The 25,937-nt window shown below is 50.0% G+C and overlaps 1 protein-coding gene across 1 annotated transcript in view; it reads right to left on the reverse strand.

The window, feature by feature from the left end:
- The window catches only part of TECPR1 (tectonin beta-propeller repeat containing 1), a 28,941-nt gene extending 4,605 nt beyond the window's left edge, over positions 1 to 24,336 (reverse strand). Inside the window, exons 1-23 of the mRNA XM_032961094.2 lie at positions 23,966 to 24,336; positions 23,354 to 23,536; positions 22,442 to 22,564; positions 21,569 to 21,691; positions 20,913 to 21,087; positions 19,880 to 19,980; positions 18,618 to 18,719; positions 17,855 to 18,024; positions 16,091 to 16,449; positions 14,831 to 14,952; positions 14,356 to 14,514; positions 13,199 to 13,348; positions 12,417 to 12,568; positions 11,579 to 11,706; positions 10,269 to 10,362; positions 9,139 to 9,235; positions 8,153 to 8,232; positions 7,320 to 7,376; positions 6,198 to 6,375; positions 4,391 to 4,538; positions 3,022 to 3,114; positions 908 to 1,014; positions 184 to 303 (exon numbers count right to left, since the gene is read on the reverse strand). Of these exons, the coding sequence (XP_032816985.2) occupies positions 184 to 303; positions 908 to 1,014; positions 3,022 to 3,114; positions 4,391 to 4,538; positions 6,198 to 6,375; positions 7,320 to 7,376; positions 8,153 to 8,232; positions 9,139 to 9,235; positions 10,269 to 10,362; positions 11,579 to 11,706; positions 12,417 to 12,568; positions 13,199 to 13,348; positions 14,356 to 14,514; positions 14,831 to 14,952; positions 16,091 to 16,449; positions 17,855 to 18,024; positions 18,618 to 18,719; positions 19,880 to 19,980; positions 20,913 to 21,087; positions 21,569 to 21,691; positions 22,442 to 22,564; positions 23,354 to 23,536; positions 23,966 to 24,196 (3,252 nt within the window). The 5' untranslated portion in view covers positions 24,197 to 24,336. The remainder of the gene's footprint in view (positions 1 to 183; positions 304 to 907; positions 1,015 to 3,021; positions 3,115 to 4,390; positions 4,539 to 6,197; positions 6,376 to 7,319; positions 7,377 to 8,152; positions 8,233 to 9,138; positions 9,236 to 10,268; positions 10,363 to 11,578; positions 11,707 to 12,416; positions 12,569 to 13,198; positions 13,349 to 14,355; positions 14,515 to 14,830; positions 14,953 to 16,090; positions 16,450 to 17,854; positions 18,025 to 18,617; positions 18,720 to 19,879; positions 19,981 to 20,912; positions 21,088 to 21,568; positions 21,692 to 22,441; positions 22,565 to 23,353; positions 23,537 to 23,965) is intronic.
- Positions 24,337 to 25,937: the final 1,601 nt, after the last annotated feature.

Below are 25,937 nucleotides of genomic sequence, written 5' to 3' on the forward strand. Positions count from 1 at the left end.
AGAGAGTGGTAGAGTATGCAAGTGTACACCATACATATGTCCACTCGCTTTACTGGCATATCCGGGCGACATCGATTCCCACGGGTAGGGGAGGGATTGCTGGATTTACAGGTGTGCAGCATAGCCACCTGCGTGCCGGTGCGGGCTTCATGCTCCACTCGCACCTCTCCCAACCCCTCTCACCCCAATGCCGTAGTCCCAGGACTGTCCCGTGGGCGAGGCAGGGCCCACTCCGGTCCGACAGCAAACGACTCCCCGGCTCGTGCTCTGACTGCCCTGCACAGCATCTGCTATCCCCCACACCTGCACGTAGCACACACATACACAAACACACAGCAAAGACAAAGCTCCCCCATATAGCCTTAGACTATTGGGGCAAGTGCTGTTAGCGAACACTTATCAAGGCCGTTACGGCACACAAGGGGGTGGCCAGAACCACACCCGGCCGCCTTTGTCTCCCCAGTGGTCTTATTAACACACCAGGTCATCATTTGAGGCCGAGTCGACCGAAGGGAGGGCCAGGACGAGTTCAGAAAATCGTCACTGGTGTTGGCCGTGAGCGGGAATTGAGCTCGGCTGGCCGTGGCTCGTAGTGCAGCACGTTAACCGTTACACTACCGCTCCCCACACACAGCACACGCACACAGCATGCCACTGCTGCCACACCTTGACCTCAAAGTGAGTAAGTTGAGATGGGCACCCTCTCCAAATGAGTGTGATTTTTGTAATCGGAGTGCGTGCATATGTATGTGTGCATGTTGAAGTTCTTTCGCACCGCGCGTAGCCAACCAAGCCAATCGGAGGTGCGGGGGATGGACAAACAAAACTAAACACAAAAAGCAGTTCTAAAGAAATGAGTTTTCAATTTAGATTTCCAAGTGCCACAGGTCCCAGTGGCTTCACGCACCTGGTTCTGTGGCCCCACAGACACGAATCGCACGTTGGGAGACACCATCTCCCAGTTTGTTCCACACGGAGCCTGCGCTTCAATGCCACTTCGGAACCACAGCTGATCTGCAAAGTGCAAACAAAGCACAAGGCACGCCACTTTACTCCCCCCACCGCCCCCACTTCACGTGCTCTGCGCCACTTTTGACAAGTGATTTAGAGTAATGAATCTAACCCCCGGAGACGAATACCTTTAAACGAAAGTGCACAAATATTACGGCAGTCTCAAAGCGCACGATAATTAACGCTTTGAGCTCAAATCTATTGCAAAGACGAAACATGTTGAAGAAAATGACCGCGATTCGTCATTGCAACGTGACGTTACATGCACAAGAGGTGCGACGTAACGGAATTGCCGCCACTGATCTCTCCTGTTTGCTCTGCAGCAGTCGTTTTGAAGGCGTGGTTGTTCTCTTGACTTAGAAGCTGCCCAAGTCTGAATCGCAGTGCTGGCCACCCCCCAATATATGCAACAGATACGTTCTGTGGAAGTTGCCCGTTAAGCGAGATTCCGTTTATCGAACCCTATACCGTAAACCCTTGTTTATTCGACACATATGGGGCTCTGGCCTCGCGGAATTATCCAACATTCTGAATTATATACAATGGTACTCTCCACAGTGCCTCTTGCCCCTATATATATCTAAAAAAATAATCTAAAATGAGTTTTCCAAACTCTTCACACACCATACGCATCGACACGCACCCTGCATCAATTCTATCCCAAACTTTGTATTTGTCTCGCAGACTAAGGGATTTACTCTTCAGTCCCTTTCTATTACTTCTTGATGTAGGTGTAGACGACATTTCTGAGAGGGTTGGCTTACACAGAGTGCACAAACAAGATAAAGTCCAAAGCGACACCGTCTGCACTAACGCTCACCACGCTCACCACGCTCACCACACTCACCACGCTCACCACGCTCACCACGCTCACCACGCTCACCACGCTCACCACGCTCACCACGCTCACCACGCTCACCACGCTCACCGCCACCAGACCGAGTCGTCGTTTTGGTCGTGGCGTGTGGCGCCGCTCCACGTGTATGCCGAAATTGGACCATTACGGTACGACAATTCGGCTCATGGCGAATTACTAATTCTGTATACATGCCGAATGTGCCAGCTGTGCCAAATTATCCCCAATTACGAATGACCAAATACCGACATAACGAGGTTTTACTATATTTCCATTGACTTGCCATGAAGTAATCGAACACGCGTTCCTGTGGAAACACTTTCAGCCCCAAAGACGTCATGAAATCACAACACTTGAGAATGCAGCAAACATTTTTTAAAGCAAATATTTGATGAAAATTCGATCATTTTTCCAGATAAAATATTAAAATACTAAAAATAAGTTGGCGAAATAAAAAAAAATACTCCACCAAAACAAGCCAAGCTTGGGCATTGGCGTGAAGAGCACAGAAAACTTAATACCTGTCAATCCCTTATCAGTGCCCTACCTTATTACAGACCAATTCAGACCTCACTGGTCACCCCGTGCCCTTATAAATCTCAACGTTCATCCTACAAAGTCCCATCACAAGAGAGAAACACAAACAAATAGACACAAACTTTTTTTGCCCATATTGAAACGGCTGTACACTGTATGGACATGAAAAATCAATTTCCCTGCACAAGAATACAGGTAAATCGTATGGGTTGACAGGTATGAAACTTGTACAGTATGTCACGGAAAACCAGTACAGTATGAAAAGTGCACCACCAAAAAAGATTTATAATTTAGAAAATTCAAGATTCCATAAATGCAAATTTGACAATGTATATCGAATTCCTTTTCTAATTTATGAGTTACATTATCACGAGATTGGTATATTAAGTTGATGTATAACAAGAGATGACTGTATTGAGCAAAGCAATTGTAATGTGATGTAGTCACTTAAGCAATGCAACATAATGAAAACATCTCCAGTGCGCAGTATTCTGAACTTCTTCTTTCGCGCCGTATGTAGTTAACCGCACTAATCGGAGGCGCCTTCTTCTCATCGCGCCGTGGACGCGGCCGATCACGTTCAAGTCACAGCAACCCTCTTGCGCGAGTCAACTTACTTTGCTCATCCACTGCAAACACGGTAGATGGCCCGGCAGAAATGTGCTTCAGCTTCTGTTTAGTGGGTGCAGCAAGATGGATCCAGGTTTGTCCTGAACACACAGGACACATTTCAAAAGCACAACACAGCACAGCCCCGACAGACATATTCAGAATGACTATTTAGACTGTAGGAATCCGATGAGCTATAAAGCTCTTTTTCACAGAAGTACAGTCGGGTGCACGGAGTCAGAACGTTGCAACAGCAAACAACACAAAAACACGATAGGCGTGTAAAAGTACAAGTAAGGTAAACAAATCACCCGACTTATTTTTCGAAAACGGCCTGTGCCACAAATTATATCTCAACAAAGTGGCATTCATAGCAGCAAAATAATCGAAATGGCCTAAATGCACCGTTGGCGCCGCACTGTGTTTTACTATGCCGCCTGGGAGCCCTGCCCAACTGTGTAGAACAACAGAAGAATGAGTGCAGGCGGGGGGGGAGGGGGGGAATCAAATAGATTTAACAACGCACAAATGCCCATCGCGTGTCCACAAGCTCTGAGCCGTATCCACAGCACAAGCTCAAAATAACCGACTGTGTGGCCATTTTCATCGCTGGGAACCACCGAACTTGAACGGCTGCCGCTTGGGATGGCCACATTTTCTCAACTTTTGTGAGTTGTTCTAAATGACAAAATCTATGTACGTTGTTATGATCTTCTTTTGCACTGTACAGAGCCAACCGTGCTCATCGGAGGTACGGCAGGACAATAAAGTGGCCATGCATTAAGTGCTTTTGAGCTGGTGGTGTGGATAAAGCTGACAGCTTCTGTACATGCAAAGCACACCTGTGTGTGCTGTTAAATCTATGGGAGCCCTGTACAGAATCGAGACAGAGGGACGGCGGATGGCGTAAGCTAAAACTACTATAAACTATTTTTTATTTTAGCAGGTAAGGCCAACTGAGTCATATAGCTCTTTTTCAGAAGCAATCTGGCCACAAATGATAGCTCAACGAAGTGTATTATCACCTGGAAAAGTATGGTCGCCAAACACTCTAAACGCGTGTTTATAAATGTGGAGGGAAAAAGCAGAGGACCCGGAGAAAAATCCGCACAACCACGGGGAGAGCGACCACAAACTCCAAATATACAGCGGCAGGCATCAGGGTCGGGATCGAACCCACGACCTCCTGCGTACCAGGCGAGGTCGTTAACATCTCGCCACTGTGGTGCTGAGCCACCTGGCCAGGCGTAAATTCAGCTGGCGCCTCCAAATGCCCCAAAAGCCTTTGATATTAGCCAGCCTCACAAAATGATTCACTCCCTTGGTTTGTCATTCTTGGGTGACTTGAGGTGGCGGGCCCAGCTGCTGTAACCGTACCGACTGGGTTGACGTCCGACACTCCGGTTCGCAGGAAGGCAGAGCCGTCCAGCGCCAGGGCCCAGACTGACACAACGCCGTCGCCGCCACTCCCCACGGACACGGCGACAAACGGTTGGTCCGTGCTCACGTGCAGCCAGCTGCTTCCCTGCGTCGGCAAAACAGAGGAGGGAGAGATCTTTCCTTTTGTAATGTCCCTCAAATGGAAGGCGCAGCCGACGCTACCGCAGTAATTGCAGGGTCAAGTTTACTACACGAGTGACCTTGCTGTTCGCAGGGTAAATATTATTCTTAGGCAGCAGGAGGAGAGTATCCACAGCCCTAGCTGCCTGTAGAGGTGCACACCACTTAATTCAACAGAAACTGTTGGCCTACAAACTATTGTCGGTGGGGGACATTTGCTCAGTTTTTGTCTTAATTTGATAGATGTTTATCACGGTTTGTGAAATAGTTTTCCGAATGGTTTCCATCCACCCGAGTGCAGTGGTTCCCAGCCTGTGGTCCGCAAGGTCGTGGGAATGTGGTCCGTGTCACTGTTGCAGATCCTAAGAATGTTGTCTTCACATCACATTTTTTGCTACATGGCTGTCTGCGAAAGATTGAAGCAACTGCGCAGTTGTATGAGTATGGGGGTGTGCCTGGTTACTTAATGCTAGCCACATTGTATCGTAGGATATTAAGTTACATTTGGAAAATGGCGGGCAAATTTTATTGGCAAAAACAAAACCCGAACAGATATGTATGCAGAACTTCTTTCGCACTTTATGTAGCCAATAGTGCAAATCAGAGGTGCAGGGGAAAGGCAACAAAAACTAAACACAAAAAGCAGTTCTAAAGAAATTCGTTTTCAATCTAGATTATTTAAAAGTGCACAGCTCCATCGGCTTCCTAATATCGAAAGGAAGAGCGTTCCAGACGGCCGCAGAAGCGCATCTCAAAGCACGCGATGCGGTGACCGTCTTTGTTCGGCGGCGAGCTAAAAGTCGCTGTCCGGCGTTCGCGTGGTGATGGTTTATGCTCCTCTACAGGTACACAACGTCTTCCACACACAGCTGCTTCAACACAGAACAGCCTCCCAGACGCACGAAACTGTCCCAACCAATGTCAACCTTCACTAAAACTCACTTCTCACGTCACCAACCATCACAGCGAGAGCGCATTCTACGCGAACCGATGGTGTGCACCACTTAATAGTTTACGCATTTATTTATTTATGTGTTTGATGGGGAGTGATAATTATCACGTGATTATAATCATTGCGTGAATGCGTATCGTGCAAGTTACAGACGCATAATGTCTGCATGTGTTGTCATGTCACGTTTGCTACGCTACGTGTCGGACGCACTTGCAAGTGAGACAATTGCATCTCAAGGGACTATTATCCAGGTGCAACAGTGTATAATTAACAAATGCGATTTCATACACAATTAAGAGTGGGCTGAACACCCTCCCCCTACCCTCGGTCATTCCTTCGTGTGTTTAGTTATCTCTCCACCCCACAGCCCCTTTTTCCCTCCCATTGAAATCCCCATCTCCACCTGCCCTCCCACTGTGTGGGTCCCCATTTGGCAGGGGCAGCAGGCCCCTATTCTCTCTCTCCTTCTCGCCCCCACCCATTGTGCGCTCCTGTCGCGCCGAATTGGAATTTCCGCGGACTCTCTGTAAACCCCCTTCAATCGAAGTCCTTCGGCGTGATGTACCGGCCTCGTGTTTTGTTGCAACTTAATAAAAAAAATATTAGAATAAAAAGTGGACTTGAAACCGCCCAGCCGGATGACAGCTGCGGGCTTAGGGAACGGCGACTCACGGCGGGACTGACGCGCGAGACGCCCAGACGGCACAGCACGTCCCCCTTGCGGCTCACGGCCCAGAGGGCGACGGGAGAGTCCGCGGGCGCTTGTGGCGAGGTGGCCTTCAGGGAGAGGTGGCGCAGTGACAGTGGAGGGACCTCCAGCCACGGGCCGTTCGTCACCAACCTGCACCGCCTGCACACCGCCTCGTCGCGCTCAGCCAAACCCGTTGCAGACACGAAGCATTCATACGAGAGCACTTGGCCGCGCATTTGCGTGGGATGTAACTTCACCGCGAGCCCTCGGCCGTGCACGCATTAAGGATTAGATGCCAAGTGCGATGACGTCATCAGTGTCATCAAGCCCGATCGGTGATGTCGCCGCAGTGAAGCCATAGATGTTGTCATCACTGTGGCTAGGAGATGTTAACTCCCTCGCCTGCTATGCAGGAGGTCGGGGGTTCGTTGCGGACCCTGACGCTTGCATATTTGGAGTTTGCATGTCTCTCTCCCCGTGGATTTTTTCTCCGGGTCCTCCGGTTTGTTACTCCATATTAAGAATCGACATCACGCGTTTAGAGTATTAGGCTGCTATAAATTTCCACGCGATAAGCCACTTCGTTGCGCGATCGTTTGTTGCCAGGTCGCTTCTGAAAAAGAAGCTAATAGCTCATTGGGCTTTACCTAGTAAAATTTACTAAAATTTGTGATTGGCACTCCTATCTTGTTTTTGTATTGTTTGTTGTTGTAACTTTCTGACGAGCCCCTACTGAATAATTGTGAAAAAGAGCTTCATAGCTCATCGGATTTCTCCAGTATAAATAAACATTTTTATTCTGTTTGAGGGACAGTGCCATCGTGGGGAACGAGTTTAAATGGAGAACTCAACTTGCAGACTATTCAAACAATAAAAGATGTTGGTTCCCATTGGATTTTTCTAAATTTCGGGGGCAAAATGTTGTTAATTCTTAAGAGCGAAATCTTTAGGGGAACGTCCCCACCAAGAGAAACATGTTTTTTTTTTGCGTTCGATGAATGCAGAGCGCGTCGCTCCGCCGTCTCTGCAGAACGGTAAAAAAAAATGACGCTCGTCATTTAATACCTTGCAGTGCAATTTTTCTGGAGATCTAAAGCAATTACCTTGACCAGCGTCGCCTCCGCACAAAATCCTTGATGGTCTTGTATCCGTGGTACCGCCTGCGCACACAAGAGCCAGCGCGCCAGTCCGGTAACGCTGCCACGGCGAGCGTTGTCATGAGCACTTCCACTGCTGTACTGCATCAGCCAGCCTCGTGTTGCACCGATTCGTAACCTAACTTTATTTTTGTCACACATCCGGAATGTTTAAACGTCTCGTGCAGGGGTCGGCAACCAAAATAACAAGAGCTATATTTTTTTGTCGAATACGGTACACATAATCTATATTTCAAGAGCCGCCAATGCACGCGAATACGTACGTACGTACACAATGACATCACGAAGCAGTCCATATAGAGCCGCATTCGGCTCCGGAGCCGCGGGTTACCGACCCCTGGCCAAGTATGTGTACGCTACGTCTTCGCCATCAATGCTGAACATCGGTCGCATCTCATCATCTCACTATATCGCATTGGTGGTGCTCATAAGAGCACAACCAATGCGATATAACACATGTCAGGAATTGTAAGGCTCCATCCAAATCCAGCCGGGTCGTTCAGCCGCAGGAGCGAGCGGGTCGCAATACGAAAATTAAAAATCCTGGTCGGCGGATCACTCAGCACATCGTCCCTCCGGGGCCGATAAACTGGAGTACCACTTGAGTCGACAGTGGTTGTCCAATGGATGGACTCGCCGCCCCACCATAGCAATGTGTCATTTCAACCAACATCACAGGGTTGTAAACGGGGGGTGAGCACCGATGCCTCACTGCTCAGAGCAGCAGGGAGCGATGAGGACTCGCCACTGAATGGGTGAAAGCGAGCAGTGGCACTCACGCTGGGAAGTCGGCGGCGTACTGCCATCCCTCGCGGTCCGTGCCCCCGGGTACCCCGAAATCCACCGCCCAGTCTGACACCTGCACGGTCGCGAGCGCACAAAGACAAAGATCCCCCGTATAGCCTTGACAGGCATATTGGGCAAGTGCTGTTAGCGAGCACCTATGAAGGCCGACATGGCACACGAGGGGGTGGGTGGCCAGCACCACGCCCGGCCGCCTTTATCTCCCCAGTGGCGATGTTTACACACCGCACCAGGTACTCATTTGAGGCTGAGTCGACCTAAGAGAGGCCCAGGACCGGTTCAGATAATCTTCACTGGTGTTGGCCATGAGCAGGAATCAAACTCGGGTCGCCGGGTTCGTAGCGCAGAGCGCTAACCCCTACACTACCGCTCCTCCCTCACACACACACATGTACACACACACACGTACACATACACAAGCAAACAAGCAGGTGGGCAAACAGTAACGAATATGTTGTGCATACGTGCTGTAATTGGGTTTTCTCAAAGCAGTTTCTGATTCCTAATTGGCATAACACTTTGGGTAAATAAGACACAATTGCCCTATAGAATTAATGTGTTGACAATAAGGTGTAGGGTTGTGTTTGGCTTAAGACTCAGCTGTCAGAGTAAAGGATGGAGAAGTTGTTTGCAAACTGTGCATATATGTTCAAATTATTTCACACCATACATAGCCAACCGTGCTCACATGAGGTGTGGAGACCATTGGTGCTTCACAAGGCTATGGGAAGTGGTCTATGCTACTGCCTATTGTACTACTATTGAGATTTTATTGATGACCCATCAACACAGCTGGCTATTGGACTGAATCTGATAATTGCTGGAATTGGTAGGGGTCATTTATATATTTTAAGAAAGTGTTATTGGTGCACAGTGGTCCGTAATTAGTAATGGTGGGTTGGGAACCACTGGACTCAGTGAGGCCTAGGATTTTAGGATATGGTATTGCAAGTATAAATACCCAGGTCCACTGTGGTGAAGGCGGCTTTGTGTGAGTCTTTGTACGCTCCTGCAGCCCTGTGGTGTCACTCCACATGTAGCGATCAGTAGGCAAGCCGCTGTCACACGGGAGCACAAATGCCACGCACACACAAAGCACACACGCTCGCAAAAGTCCCAAAAAAGCTTCCCCAGTACGCCCCGACTGCAGTGGTCCGCGGGGCCTTGGGGGAGTGGTCCACAGAACTACGGCAGGCACTGCGGTTTAGGGTACAGGGACTCCTCCTACTTACGAACGATCCACGCATCAGTAACAACAACAAAACAACTCAACAGAGTCGTCAATAATTACACTGTGGCTTAAAAATAACAAAAATATAGAATAGGTGAAGTTTTTTGGCAATGGCCCTTCTTCATAGCACACAGATGTAGTCCGGAGAGATAGAGTGGATATAATAAGAGCTGGAAACTGCAATTTACACCACAGGGCCATGTAAAAAAAGTTTTTTTAATTTGGCATATAAATAGTTACATATTAATCAATAGCGACTGAGTAACAGGCAAACCCTTGAGTAATCAAAAATGCATCACAAAATAAACTAATTTGTATTAAAGTTTACGCTACTGGCACATTGCACGTTCAGCAGGGAATCAGTTTAGTTGCAGTGAGGTCGACAAAGCAACTCTGAGCATCACTCACTTTAGCGATGCATGACTGGGCCCAGCTTTCACTTCACTCGGATTGGAGAGGCTCTTAAGAGATGTCGCGATCAAACAAACACGTCGCTAAAGTAGCGGTGACGCCCGGCCGGGAAGGACGAGCGTAAAAATAAGACAAAGATCCCCCGCATAGCCTTCAATAGACCGTTGGGACAAGTGCTGTTAGCGAGCACCTATGAAGGCCTGCACGGCACACAAGGGAGGTGGGTGACCAGCACCACGCCTGGCCGCCTTTGTCTCCCCAATGGCGATGTTTACACACCGCAGCAGGTACTCATTTGAGGCCGAGTCAACCTAGGGGAGGTCCCAGGACCGGTTCAGATAATCGTCACCGGCATTGGCCGCGAGCGGGAATTGAACTCGGGTTGCTGGGTTCGTAGCGCAGCGTAGCGCTCACCGCTGCCCCACCGCTCCCTGCACACAAACACACACCGGGCAGTGTAGCCAGACAGCGGGTTCCAGCGCTGGTTCTCGTAGATGTACACCTGTATCACATCCGTCTGGGGGTGCATGCCATCCGTGCTCCCTGAAGCGCAACAAAAACAAAAAGACAAAGAGATGCACGTGCCTGTGCATGTATGTACGGGTATGAGTGTGCCTGGTTACTTAATTCCTAGCCACCATTATATTGTGGAATATTAAGTTACATTTCAGAAATGGCAGGCCAATCTTATTGGTAAAAAAAACAAACCCTAACAGGTATTTACGTACGTCGAATTTCTTTTGTACCGTACGTAGCCAACCGTGCTAATCAGAGGCGCGGCGGGGGGGGGGACAAACTAAACAGAAAAATATTTTCGAAATAAATAAGTTTTCAACATTGATTTAAAAGTCCATAGCTTCAGTGGCCTACACAACGCAACGGTTGGCAGCTAAGGACTTTAGTTATACTGTACTTCCCCACGCGCCTTTTGACTTATTTTAAAGGACTGCTGTCACCAACAATGTGTTTGAGTGCTTGAGCCTGCCGAATCCAATTACAATCACATTTTTTTTTACGAAACTGAAAATTTCACTGAGGTTCGATTAATCTGGCTCAGACTGTAGCTGCCCAAGAATATGACTTGAGGTGGCTAATCCACAATTACCCCAGCAGGAATTCTAATCAAAGCGGGAACTTAATTTGCACGCTTGTGAACAGAAATATTACGTAAACAGAGGAATAAGAATATGGACAGATTTACACCGTATATATAAATAATAACTCGCTTGGCCCAAAGTGTCTTTAACGCTCCTTGCTGTGTCACAGTGTGACTTGGAATCCTGTCGTGGATTCGATTTGTATAAAACTGGTCCACCACATTTGGGCCACCTAAAAATATGTTGAAAATATGTTGAAGAAATGTAGAGATGTCTGCAAGTGAGTGGTCTTTAAGCATGGGTCTCAAGCGACCTCCCTAAAGCAGTAACAAACAAAAAAATCTCAAATTATCTGGACGCAAAACTATCAGAAAAATGCATCCCTTAGGAGTATTTTTGTGAAAACATCCCACACTTTTTGAGTAATTAAAACATTTCCCCCGAATAATCCCTTGGGATGAAACATCTCATTTGCAAGTGTGTCTGGGGTGTCACTTAACACATACGTTGTAAACCCATTATTGCTCTTCGAGGCTATATTTGTACAACGATAACGTACAGACCAAGTGAGGTCGGACACATGTCCACGGTTTTAATTGGGGATTTCTCCGAACATTCGACGCCCCCCGTTATGTACTGCGTGGGTGGCCTGAGCGTGTTACCCTGCAGGAATCCTCCGCCGTGCCCGCCCGTGTACACCCAAGCCGTGTGGTCGTAGCCGAGGCCCCACACCACACCACTGCCATCACTCTCAACCAGCCGCAGGTGGCCACCGATCTGCCGCCAGAACCTGGGGGGGGGACGCGCACAAACAAAGACAAAGACGCCCCCCCCCCCCCGTGTAGCCTTAACAGACTGTTGGGGCAAGTGCTGTTAGCGAGTTGCACCTATGAAGGGCGGCACGGCACACAGAGGGGTGGGTGTCCAGCGTCACACCCGGCGGCCTTTGTTTCCCCAGCGGCGATGTTTACAGATCGCACCAGTTACCCATTTGAGGCCGAGTCGACCTAGGGGAGGCCCATGACCAGTTCAGATAATAGTCACTGGTGTTTGGCCATGAGCGGGAATCAAACTCGTGTGGTCAATGCAGACTTTATGCCTTGCAATAGGTTTTTATTTGGTATTTTAACATCTTAACACCTATTTTATTGTCAGAAATTGTTATTTCATGGTGTTTCTTGATGATGCAGGCAGTGATGACAATGCAACTGGCACTATTTGGAAACGTATGCAGCATGGACAACATGGAAAAGTAAAATTGTGTTGTTTGGAAAAATGGAAGGAACCGGTAAGAGAAGACCGAACAGAGAATGGCTTGACGACAACATGAGAGATTGATGCCATCAAGATGTGGCACTACTTGAGCATGTTAGCACAAGACAGATTGAAAGTGGAAACAAATGACGAAATGTGCAGGGGACATCCCACGGGCTATCTGCACCATGGATCGTGATGATGACGATGATGCTGATGATGACGGTGTAGATGTATGCAGCGTACATATGGAGGGCAGAGCTTGGGCTGGAGGAAGCCTCGGACGAGCACTCGCTCACAAACACGTCGCCGCGGCAGGTGACGGACCACACGGCGCGATGAGAGGGGCTCCTGGAGAGGCCGCGCGCCTCGCAGCACGCCGTGTTCAGCACCGCCAGCTGATGGCGCGGCAGCCGGCAAACCGAGGCACAAACACAGAGCACGGACACGTTAAGCCTTACCCGTTTCTGACGACTGTAGGCGTGCGTGCCATCGTTGTTTTTTTTCTTCTTCCGGTTCCGTTCCGATGGCGTACGGTTAACACGGTTGGCTTACGTACAGTGCAAAAGAAGTTCAACATACATACATACAAAAATTAAAATATAATAACTTTATCGGTCCCGAGGCTCCCACAAGGCCATGCGTGGAGGGCACCCACCCTGCAACTTTCAGACGTCTCAGAACGGGACAGGGTTAAGCATGCATAGAGGCACCAAAGGTTTGCACAAACACACACCCACTACGCATTCTTACTCCTGACATCCTTTACAAACGTTTAAAAAAAAAATTGTAGTCTCCGGGCCAGATGCACACCTTCACGAAACGACCGAAAGATATCACCTTGGCGATTTGCGCCCCCCCCCCACCCCCTGCCCCCCCCATCCCCCGCCCCCCAACCGTGTTGGCAATGGCGACCTTGGAAAGCTTGAACACAAAGTCGCAATGACAAATTTTGCCACGTCGGCTCAATGTCCTTTTATAGACATACCCTCGAAACGAACGGGTGAAGGGAGAGGGCTGAAACTCACCCAGTCGTGCATGTCTTGCTCAGTTGCAGCAGCCAAGCGTATGGGCGCACGCGATTCCGTGCGCTCCGCCGTGTACACAGCAAAGGTGTGCCGATTCGTGTCCAGCACTGGCACCAGTGCCGTGATCTCGCTGATGAAGATGTGCAGGTACTGCGCTCAGAGCCGCACAAAAAAGGCAAAGATCCCCCGCCCTCTATTATACTCGAAACGGACTGTTGGGGAGACGTACTATTGGCGAGCACCTATGAAGGCCGGAACGGTATTCAAAGGGGGTGGCTGGCCAGCACCACGCCCTTGCCGCCTTTGTATTTTTATTGGCTATGATTACACACGGCACCAGGTACTACTTTGAGGCTTAGTCGACTTAGGCCCAGGACCGGTTTAGATAATCGCCACTGGTGTTGGCGTAGCGCTAACCGCTGCACTGCCGCTCCCCGTAACATTGGTAGCCGCACAAGCACGAAAGTGCGCGCGCACGCACACACGCGCACGCACACACGCGCACGCACACACCCAGAAGACACCACTATGCAATAGCATCACCGACAGGAAACACCATGGATGAAGGAATCAACAATGGAGGGAACATTTAAAAGACCTTCCCTTTTTCTGTGGAATTTTATTTAAAGTTCAGCATCTTTTGACAGGAAGTTACTCCTGTGTCCTACTCTCCTCACAAGCACAGACGGCTCGCTCGTCTGTGCTTATGAGCCTGGGCCGTGGGCATCTACAGAAGTGCGCACCACCGCACAGCACCAGCCTAGCACCAATGCACCGATAACGACAGGATACGGTTGCCCCCATCCCCCCCCACTCTTCGCTGCCCTTTTTCCATATATTCTTCGCTCGCCTTTGAAACACCCTGTCCCTGATTGTTCCCCCTGCCATGATAGGGCGGTGAGCCGGAGTGCTCTCGTCCGTTCTCTGATCGCAAGGATGAAGGAACGTGTCACGTCAACTGTTCGTTTGTTATATCTCGCCCTTCCTCTTGTTATTCCTTCAATACCCTCAGCTCTTTTGAAAGAAATATTTTTTTTAAAATTGACAATACAAAAAAGGACAGGACGAGGACTCTTATTTTCTGCGGACGGCACGGCTGTGGCGGTGGAGTTGGCGGTGGACTGCAAATCAAAAGTTTGTCGTGGGACGTCGGCCACCTTCTTGGTGGTGCCGACCATGTAGTGCAGGAACAGCATGGCCTCGGGTCGCTCCTCTGCGCCTTCCAGCTGCTCGAGCAGCACCGTCAGGTCGATCCAGCGCTGGGGATACCAGTCTTGCCACCACGACAGCACGCCACGCCTCACCCACACCGTTTTCTGTGAGCACACCGCGCAAAACAGAATGGCTGTGAACCAGGGGCGGGACAACATGTAACAGACCAAGAGACAAAAAGTACCCACAAAGAGCCAAGTGTATACATAAGTGTCTATATATTGACAGTTTTCGGCACGGAACGGGAGACATTCATTATACTTTGCTACTGTGATAGTATGTTCTTACGTTACGCCCCTTCGATAGAGCCGTGGATTAAAGAGCCGCATGCGGTTTGGGAGACGTCAGTTGGCCACCGCTGCTGTAAACACCGCAACCGGCATAATCGTCACCTCCCACGGGCGTGGAAACTGCGAGTACCTTGTCTGTGGCCGGCTGGTAGTCCTCAAAGTTGGATATCTCTCTGAGCGAGCGATTGGTCAACTGCTGCACGATGTCCCTCCTCCACGCGGGGTCGCGTACAGGTCCGCTTAGCAGGGAACCTCGTGACGAATGCACATCACACCGCATTATTATACGTCATACCACTATTTAAAACTTTTTATTTAACCAGGTAAGGCCCACTGGGCTTTGTAGCTCTTTTCTTTCAGAAGCGATCTGGCCACAAATGATAGCTCAACGAAGTGGCTTATCATCATGTGGAAATGTATAGCAGTCAATTACTCTAAAAAACACATGTTGATTCTATATTATGAAGGGAAAAACCGGAGGACCAGGAGAAAAATCCACGTGACCACAGGGAGAACATGCAAACTCCAAATATACAGTCGCCAGGGTCGGGATCAAACCCACGACATACACACTTACCATAAAACAGAATATTAATATTTGTGTCATCAACGAGGCTTCATTACATCATGAACGAAAACCAGATATTCCATTTCTACAAACATCCAATCTGTGGCCTTATTACTTACGATCATGCCAATGCTCTGTCTGCGGTACCTTTTACAACAGTGGATGCGGTGCTTCCGAGCACCGTGCTTGGCGCTACGTCGTCCCTACGCTACTGTTGCCATGTATCGGGAGCATGTCGGCTTATTGTCAGATCGTACCACATATTGCATCGTGAATCTTCAATATTCACCATCCCGATTGCAACGTTTACCAAGTGCCCCAATATATTCATAACTTAAGTTGGTTGATCACTGTAAAATAATAATTTGAAAAAGACTAGACTGTACTTTAATGTTTCCTACATTGCTCCATAACAGAAAGTTGTCCATGGAATCAAGTTGAAATATAAAACATTCCACAAATGACCGCTCCAAGGACTATCCGGCCAGATGGCTCAGCGGTAGGAAGAGTGGCTCGCAATTAGAAGGATGCGAGTTCAAATCCTGGCTTGGGGTTGACTCAGCCCATTGTCCATTGTGGTTAGCTAAAATCAGTACCACTTCGTGGGGAAGCCAACAACGGCTGTAATATGTAGTCACTCAACCCCGCCACAGGAATGTGGAATTTCAACCACTGGCTCAGGGCTGTGAACAGGAGATGAGCACCACCAATGCCTCAATGCTCAGTTGAGCAAGAGATCAGTTCGAATTTGTATTCCAATAGGCAGACCGGCAAATGTGTGCACATGAGAACATAACTCTTTGATGTGGTGTACTGCAACACCTGTGGATTGGATGAACCACAGCGGTTGTGATTGGCTGTCGATATCGCAGGCTCCAGTGCTCACCCAGGCCCAAAGGAGGCCTCTGTCCATATTCCCGAGCGTGTCGCCACTGATGCTCCCTCCCCCCAAGGAAGACACACTGCCGGCATCCATACAGTCTTCACCGGGACCCGCAGCCAATTCTGCCCTCGGTGTCGGTGTTATGTTGGGCTTGCTGGAGACAGCTGTCGCAGGTGTGAGGGTGCTCTCAGTGCCTCTGTGCGACTGCTGCGTGTCCTCGGTGGCCATCAACGTAAAATCCGTATCATTGCTTTCAGCGGCATCGTCCCCACTGCTCCTCAGGTTCATGTCAGCTAAACTGTTCAACGGAAACAGGAAAAACGCACATTAACTAATAACCACCTCCGATTAGCATAGTTGGCTACGTACAGTGCGACAGAAGTTCAACAAACTGCATACACGTGACGAACAGATCACGGGAGGCTTATAATTATTAGGCTGAGGGTTAATTTCTCTAATTTACTGCCATAGAACCTCTCTTAACGACGGTAATTTGCTCCACGAAACCGGCTGTTAAGTGATTTGGTCGTTAAGCGAGTACAGGAACGGAACGAATTAAACGCTAAAGGTTTAATTCGTTCCGGTAGCATTTAAAGTTACCCCAAAAAGTACTTTATCATATTTAAACAATGGGCATTAATACATAGAGATACTAAGAACATTATAAACACATAATATTTAAAATAAACATGGTTAATCATTGCAAGAATTTATATTTACTATACCTACAACAGCCCATCGTTAACAGGGGAATAGTCGGTAAGCGAACACATTGGGCTCTATGGAGGCCCTACACTACTATACACTACACTATACACTACTACAACATTCACATTGGGCTCTATGGACGCCCGTCATTAACCAATTAGTCGTTAACAGGGGTGGCCATTAAGAGGGGCTCTACTGCATTATGCTTAATTATCCACAAAAGCCATACCGAGTCTTAAAACTATATTTCAGAAGGGTTTTGCAAATGTTTCAGTCGGAGGTGTTGATTGCTATGTGTTTTCCAACGAAGTATTTTCATTTAACTTAAACAAATTTGGAATACTCTTCTTTGAATAACATGATAGAAGCGTTCATGTTCACTTTGAAACAGACGGTACATATGTATGCTTAATATACCCACAGCAATAACCAGAGCGGCCAGCCAGAATCGAACCTTAAAACTTTTGCTAAAAGCCACGAAATTATGCTGAAAACTATATTATGTATCGGTTGACTTCCATATGTATCTGTGCACTGGCCAAAAGTACGTGTAAACAAAGTGGTACCACCTCGCTAGCTTTTGTATACCTTATCAACAACAAACTAGGGGCCTTGGATATTCTCTAAATAAGCAAACACAGTATCTCAAAATTACATTATGCTAAAAAAAAAAATCTGAATTTGTTTTTTCCAGAAAAAGCTTGGTACCAGATTAAAGGCACACGCATCGTGTAAATCATTCATTTCCACGCCACTTGAGGAATTCAACACATTATGCTGAAGAGCTGCTACGGCACCCCTGTCGTTCAGGTGTGGGAACCTGCTATAGCATCACTGCCCATCAGGTGTGGGCATCTGCTATAGGATCGCTGCCCATCAGGTGTGGGCATCTGCTTGAGCGCCCTTGCCCATCAGGTGTGGGAACCTGCTATAGCATCGCTGCCCATCAGGTGTGGGAACCTGCTATAGGATCGCTGCCCATCAGGTGTGGGCACCTGTTCAGACTGGTGAGGCTGCTCCTGTGGGAGCCCCCTGCTGCCCGCTCCACGCCCTCTTCCGCATCGCGCCCGCACAGTATGGGCTTCCACACCTTCCCGCTCGCCTCGTCGGCACACACACCCTGACGGAAGTACACCATCCGGTCTTCCCGACCCACCCCAAACACCTGGCACGCACACATAAACGCGCGCACACACACAAAAAGACAAACATCCCCCATATAGCCTTAACAGGCTGTAGGGACAAGTGTTTAGCGAGCACCTATGAAGGCCGGCACGGCACATGAGGGGGTGGGTGGCCAACGCCACGCCCAGCCAACGCTGTCTCCCCAGTTGCGATATTTACACATCGCACCAGGTACTCATTTGAGGCCGAGTCGACCTAGGGGAGGCCAAGGACCAGTTCAGATAATCGTCACTGGTGTTTGGCCATGAGCGGGAATCAAACTCGTGTCACCAGGTTCGTAGCGCAGCGAGCTAACCGCTACACTACCGCTCCCCACTTCTACACACGCACACACCTAACCACAAAATACTGTATGGCAAAGATTATGACCGTGCTCTAGTGATTGATTTAAGCCGAACATGTAACAAAACAATGTTGGCGTTACGTAAGTTCACCAACAGTTGCGTCTGGAGCGGTGCCACGTATAAAAAAAATACGTGCAATTTGAAGACTCGTAAAATAAGGGCCACTTCGCCACACCAGATGACAACATGGGAAATGCACACACGTCGAACCGACAGGCCGTGCACACACCTGATCGTTGACCCCCACGCTGACCATCATCATCTTGCTGACCATAGACACCCAGCTGAGGCCAGCGGGACTGTCTGCGCACACGCCACGGCGGAACCACACCTGAGCACACAAACATCGCCACGGCGGAACCACACCTGAGCGACAAGTGATAGCTCAACTAAGTGGCTTATCACGTGGAAATGTATAGCACCAAAATAATATAAACGTGTGATGTTCATTCTCAATGTGGAAGTAAAAGCCGGAGGACCTGGAGAAAAAAATCCACGCGACCACGGGGAGAGACGTGCAAACTCCAATTATACAGGCATCAGGGTGGAGATCGAACACCTGACCTCCATGCATACCAGGCGAGGAAGATAACATCACGTAGAGCCAGCTGTGGAAATTCCACATCCCACGGACTCGCCCTCTTTCTCACATCACTCTACCCGCCCTTCCCATGCTCTTCACCCCAGCAACCATGGCCTTCGCTCAGCCCCCGTCAACCTTCGCTCAGTGGCAGATCACTCCGCCACTGCTGCCCTCATCACCTGGAACTTGCTCTCCCCAGCAAGTTTGAGCTACGTGCCCCTTGTTCAAGTCTAGACTCAGTGATGCTACGAATGTCACACTCTTTTAATAGTGCTTTGAGATGGAGTTTTTTGCATTAAGATGGTATATGAATATAATTTGTGTCACACTGTATTTTAGAGGACAGATTTTGAAAGTCATAGAAATGACGAACGCGTATACAGATGTACTCAGAAGTCGGCGTGAAATGTGCATCAATTTATAGATTTAAATAGTTTTGCACACACAATGCAATTTGTATTTATGTTAATAAGCTAAATATGTATGTATGATAATGGAGAAGACGAACCTGTCTAAATCAGAATAAAACATGAAGACAATATAGTAAACAGAATACATTCTAGAAATAAACTTTGACACCAAATCATGTCAATCAAATCGTCAGAGGTGTGGAATATTTAACGTTTGCTCAGTAGCATTGTGCGTGCTAGGTTGGCAGATGAACAGAACAATCATCCACTGTCTCAATGGATCTAAAGGCACACTGGGACCCGCCAGCCAAATCGGTGTAGTTGCACAGGAAGAGTATTGTCCTGTAGTATTGTGGGAAGCAGTGGCATAGCGGATATAAAGGTGGCCAGGCGTGGTTCTGGCCACCCATAGGTAGTTGCTGGCGACACTTGTCAAAAAGTCTGTCAAGGCTATACGGGGCGATCTTTGTCTTTATAATGGTCACGTGATGTTGTCACCTGTCCATCGCTTGTGATACACCAGATCACCCGCGTGCCAACAGAAACCTGCACGACACCAAACTCGTGATCTGGGGGGTCCACCACCACCCATCCTTCACCTGCAATCGCACAACATTGCGGAAGCAAATTAGGAACGGGTCAATGGACTACAACGTTGTTTAACCACGCGCATTGCAACGTTTAGAATTTAGCATTTTAGATATTATTGCATTATGAGGTGTAATTATCAAATTTCCAATCGAAATTTCCTCTATTATAAATTGTGCTATATTATAATAGGAATCTGCAGATTATAGAAACATCTAAAATACAATTGTGTATCTGGGAACTCTCTATTTCATAATTAGTCTGCACTCCCATAACGCAAATTGGATATAACGCGATGAAGGTATTAGGCTTTGATTTAAAGCTTTCGTGACTGCAGTGATTCATATTCTTGGTTCTTTCGGTAAAGTCACGTTGAAGGGAAACAATAAAATAATAAAATATATCATCACACCTGATGATGACTGTTTGTGTTACAGTCGAAACGTCGTGAGAATTTTATTGTTTTATATATATTTTATTATTTTATTGTTTCCCTTCAACGTGACTTTACCGAAAGAACCAAGAATAAGGTATTAGGTAACAAGTTTTTTTTATAACGCAGATGCTAATTGGATATAACCCGATCGAGTGAACAGAACTACATCGCACGAGTAGGAATAAGCCATTGTACAGCTGCCTTGGCGTAGCATCGCACAAGACGGGATGCTGCTGGATGCTTCTAGATGCTACCCACATGCCTCAGTCTTTGTTCAGTCGACATACACATCTAACGTGTTATCGCGGACTGTGCTTTTTACCCTATATTATAACGCAATTTTTCCATAATGTAGTGTTCATCAGGAATGCAACTACCGCGTTATAGGAGAACAGACTCTATATATATTTTTTACAATTCTCTCAATTCTATACGGAAGCCGTGCTGGCCACCTATTTGAATATGTCAGGCAGAGGGGCAGCACTTGGTGAGTGGCGGCGTGTTTACCCATCGGGTTCTTCTGGTTGACACCTTCACGCGCCAGGAGCTTGCCCTCCCACAGCAAGACCCAGACGAGTGAAATGGGCCCTGCGCTCACTTGCAGGGCTTCGCTCGGGATCTCCACCCCGATCCACTCTCTCCCCTCTGGGTTGGAGTGATGCACGTCATCTCGATAGAGCACCTATATATACACACACACACACATCACCGATTGGCACAGTCGACCACGTGCAGTGCGAAAGAAGTTCAACGTCCATACATGCACGATGGTGGCGATGACGATGATGGTGGTGGCGTTGAGGAGGTACCTGCATGATGAGGAAGTGGGGGGTATTGACGTTGATGGTGGTGATGGTGGTGATGTTGATGTGCCCGTCTCGAACGCTCCTCCTTCCGATATTAGGAATCCACTGGAATTATGCACTTTTAAATCATCTACATTTAAATCACCTTTCTTTAGAACTGATTTTTGTGTTTAGTTGTTGTCCTTCCCCACGCACCTCCGATGGGCACGGTTGGTTACGTACGGTGCGAAAGACGTTCAACATGAAGGGCAGACTGACCTCCAGGCTAAAACTAAATTCAACAAGGGGTGGTGCAGTAACCAAACAAAAGTTTAGAAGCACTGGGATAGAGGGTGGCAGTTGGCGCTGTGTCCTCACCTTGCCCTCGGTGGTGACGGCCCACACGGAGAGCCGTCCGGGTGGCTCTTCTGCAAGGTCCCATCCACCCAAACAAACATCGTGGAACAAATCTTGGTACGAACCCTCTTCTTGAACTGGAATCTGAAATACAAAAAAATAACCTCGTGGATACGTGACGCGCGCCAACAGCGGCGTTTTTTTGTTTATCAAGATCAAGGTGCGGTCGTGGCCAAAGCTGTTGACGCTCACCACACCTCACCGCCAATGCTTTCTACCCTCCCCCGCATCCTGCAGCTGCTGCACAGTAGAAACGGCACCTCCAAGATCTACCCTAACAGGGTCCTAGGTCTTCCCCTTGAGACGCCCGACTAATGTAGACCACGCCAAAGCGCGCGTCTTGGCGATCGGCGCGTCTCCCCCCCTCCTGCACACGCTCCTAGCCAGCGCAAGCGTTTTTGTCGAATAACATCGACAACACTCGCATGCAATGTGCTCTTCCGGCTCTTCTCGTGTTGCGCATCATGGCTTGTCACGAATATCTTAGCATCCATCTCACGTTTGTTTTGCACAGCAGCAGGTATAATGAAGTTCAGGAATAGGTTTTACCCTTTCTGGCAATAGAACAGGTGTTAATATGTTCAAACACCAAATGGATACCTTTTGCAAGGCATCAAGCCTGCATTAAATCACACATGCTCGTGGCAAAAAAAAGATGCCAACAACCATGCTCTGATAATATACGCACTGTCTTTGAAACTGAAAGGGTAAAAAACCTATTCTTATTTTTCATCATTTTTGATACTGGCAAAAAGGTCCCATAGACAAGCCCTGGGTATGTTTTCCAGCACAGAGGCCGTGCTCTAAGCGCGTGCACACAACCGGCGCACGCACCTGAGCCCACTTGTTGATGGCAGTGTAGCGACGGTAGCGGATCCAGCGTCGGCGCCGGACACACGAATTCCAGTGCTTTTTATGGGAATACGGAGCAGGAAAGTCTAAAGCATATGTCCATCCCTGTACGGACACACACAAACAAAAAGATCCGATGTATAGCCTTAACAGGCTGTTGGGGAAAGTGCTGTTAGCGAGCACCTATGAAGGCCGGCACGGCACACGAGGGGGTGGGTGGCCAGCAGTACGCTCGGCTCCTTTTATCTTCCGACTGATGATATTTACACACCACACCAGGTACTCATTTTAGGCTGAGTCGACCTAGTGGGGGGAGGCATGACCAATTAACATTATCGTGTTGGCTGTGAGTGGGAATTGAGCTCGGGTCACTGGGTTCTAAAACTAAACAATTTTGTTTTATTGTACCAGGTAAGGGCCCCACTGAGCTATACAGATTTTTTTCAAAAGCGACCTGGCCACAAATGACAGCTCAACGAAGCGGCTTATCACGTGGACATTTACAGCAGCCAAACAATCTACACGCGTGACGTTGATTCTAAATGTGGAGGGGAAAAAGCCGCAGGACCCGGAGAAAAATCCACGCGACCACGGGGAGAGAGACACCGCAAACTCCAAATAAACAGCAGGAGGCGTCGGTCAGGGTGGGCATCGAACCCACGACCTCCTGCATACCAGGCGAGGTAGTTAACATCTCCTAGCCACCGTGGTGGAGCACGTACAGGTAGGTGGGGTGTTGGTGGAAGACGGCGTTGGGAGCCCGTGTAGGTATGTTGGACTTCTTTCGCGCCGCACGTGGGCCAACCGCTGTATGTTGAAGGCAAAACAAAATACTCGCTCGCAACGAAACATGTGGGGGCCGACGCCGACGACGGTGGTGGTGGGGAAGCTCGCCTGCGCGTCCGTGGGCTCTCCGGCGATGCTGAGAAACAGAGTCCAGTCGCCCTCCCACTCCCAGGCAGGAGAGGGCAGCCGCACCTGGCCCAGGTACCGAGGGCCGAGTCCGTCCTCGGTGCTCCAGCCCCAGCGATCGCTGGGCAGCAGCTTGCCGCCGAAGCCGTCCACGGGGTTCCATCGCTGATCGGTCGAAAGGTTCCCAAACCGCCGCCGCCGCCGTGGGGGTTATTGGGGGGGGGATGCAGCAGAGACACACAGCAGACAAGTGTGTCGCGGGGGGCCAAGCGCTGCTGAGGGGAGAGGTGGTGTGGGTGGGCAACACGGCGCCCGGCCGCCTTTGTCTCCCTATAGCGGCAATGTCTACAGCACACCGCACCTGGTGCTCATTTACAGGTTGAGTCGACCCAGGAGCGGGTCAGATAATCGTCTGCGGCGTTGGTGGCGGCCGTGAGCGGGGATGGAACCCGCCACACCGGGCAGCAGCGGCGTCAGCGGCGTCCCGAATCCACCGGGGGGGACGGCGGCCCCCCCCCGGCCCCCTCTCCTGGCCCCCCGGCCCCCCCCCCCCCTGCTCACCTGCCCACCTGCCCGCCCGCTCGCTCGCCTCACCTGGTTCTCGAAGGCCTCTTCCTGTACCCGCACGGGGATGTCCCCGGGCCGCACGAACGCGTAGACGCGGTGGTCGTAGCCGATGGCCCAGCAGCCCTGCGGCCCAGCCGACAGTCGCTTGAGCTCCAGGCGCGGGTCAGGGCACGGCCTCCAGCGGCTCTCGTGCGGGGCCAGCGTGAAGGCGCCACCCCGCACGTCCAGAGCCCAGAGGCGGCCGCCGATCCCCGCCATGAGCGGCCCCGTGGCGCCCCCCTTGCCTTGCTCAGGCCGCCGGGGGAGGGAGGGGGCGGGAGGAGGGCTCCAACCAGCGCCTTCGATCGCGGCAGAGGCGGGAGGCTGCGACGCTCGGCCCAGCAGGGGGCGCAGATGGACCGCTTCCTGTTACCTGCAGACGCTGACGGGCCACCTCCATGCGATTGGTGATAGACCGGTCTGCAAGGTGGTGACGGACTGCCCTTCAGGTGGTGACAGACTGACCTCCAGGTGGTGACAGATTGACCTCCAGGTGGTGACTGACCTCCAGGTGGTGACTGACTGACCTCCAGGTGGTGACTGACTCCCCTCCAGGTGGTGACAGATTGACCTCCAGGTGGTGACTGACCTCCAGATGGTGACAGACTGACCTCCAGGTGCTGACAAGCTGACCTCCAGGTGGTGACTGACCTCCAGGTGGTGACAGACTGACCTCCAGGTGGTGACTGACCTCCAGGTGATGACTGACCTCCAGGTGGTGTCAGACTGACCTCCAGGTGGTGACTGACCTCGAGGTGGTGGCTGAACCTCCAGGTGGTGACAGATTGACCTCCAGGTGGTGACTGACCTCCAGGTGGTGACAGACTGACCTCCAGGTGGTGACTGACCTCCAGGTGGTGACTGACCTCCAGGTGGTGACAGATTGACCTCCAGGTGGTGACTGACCTCCAGGTGGTGACAGACTGACCTCCAGGTGGTGATTGACCTCCAGGTGGTGACAGATTGACCTCCAGGTGGTGACAGATTGACCTCCAGGTGGTGACAGGCTGACCTCCAGGTGGTGACAGATTGACCTCCAGGTGGTGACTGACTGACCTCCAGGTGGTGACTGACCTCTAGGTGGTGACTGACTGACCTCCAGGTGGTGACTGACCTCCAGGTGGTGACTGACCTCCAGGTGGTGACAGATTGACCTCCAGGTGGTGACTGACCTCCAGGTGGTGACTGACCTCCAGGTGGTGACAGATTGACCTCCAGGTGGTGACAGATTGACCTCCAGGTGGTGACTGACCTCCAGGTGGTGACTGACCTCCAGGTGGTGACAGACTGACCTCCAGGTGGTGACTGACCTCCAGGTGGTGACAGATTGACCTCCAGGTGGTGACAGATTGACCTCCAGGTGGTGATAGATTGACCTCCAGGTGGTGACTGACCTCCAGGTGGTGACAGACTGACCTCCAGGTGGTGACTGACCTGCAGGTGGTGACAGATTGACCTCCAGGTGGTGACTGACTGACCTCGAGGTGGTGACTGACCTCCAGATGGTGACAGATTGACCTCCAGGTGGTGACTGACTGACCTCCAGGTGGTGACTGACCTGCAGGTGGTGACAGATTGACCTCCAGATGGTGACTGACTGATCTCTAGGTGGTGACTGACCTCCAAGTGGTAACAGATTGACCTCCAGGTGGTGACAGATTGACCTCCAGGTGGTGACAGGCTGACCTCCAGGTGGTGACAGATTGACCTCCAGGTGGTGACTGACTGACCTCCAGGTGGTGACTGACCTCCAGGTGGTGACAGACTGACCTCCAGGTGGTGACTGACCTCCAGGTGGTGACTGACCTCCAGGTGGTGACAGATTGACCTCCAGGTGGTGACAGATTGACCTCCAGGTGGTGACAGGCTGACCTCCAGGTGGTGACTGACCTCCAGGTGGTGATAGACTGACCTCCAGGTGGTGATTGACCTCCAAGTGGTGACTGACCTCCAGGTGGTG

Source organism: Petromyzon marinus, chromosome 26 (assembly GCF_048934315.1).
Source record: "Petromyzon marinus isolate PM22_M1 ecotype Great Lakes invasive population chromosome 26, UKy_Petmar_22M1.pri1.0, whole genome shotgun sequence".
NCBI classification, from domain to species: Eukaryota; Metazoa; Chordata; class Hyperoartia; order Petromyzontiformes; family Petromyzontidae; genus Petromyzon; species Petromyzon marinus.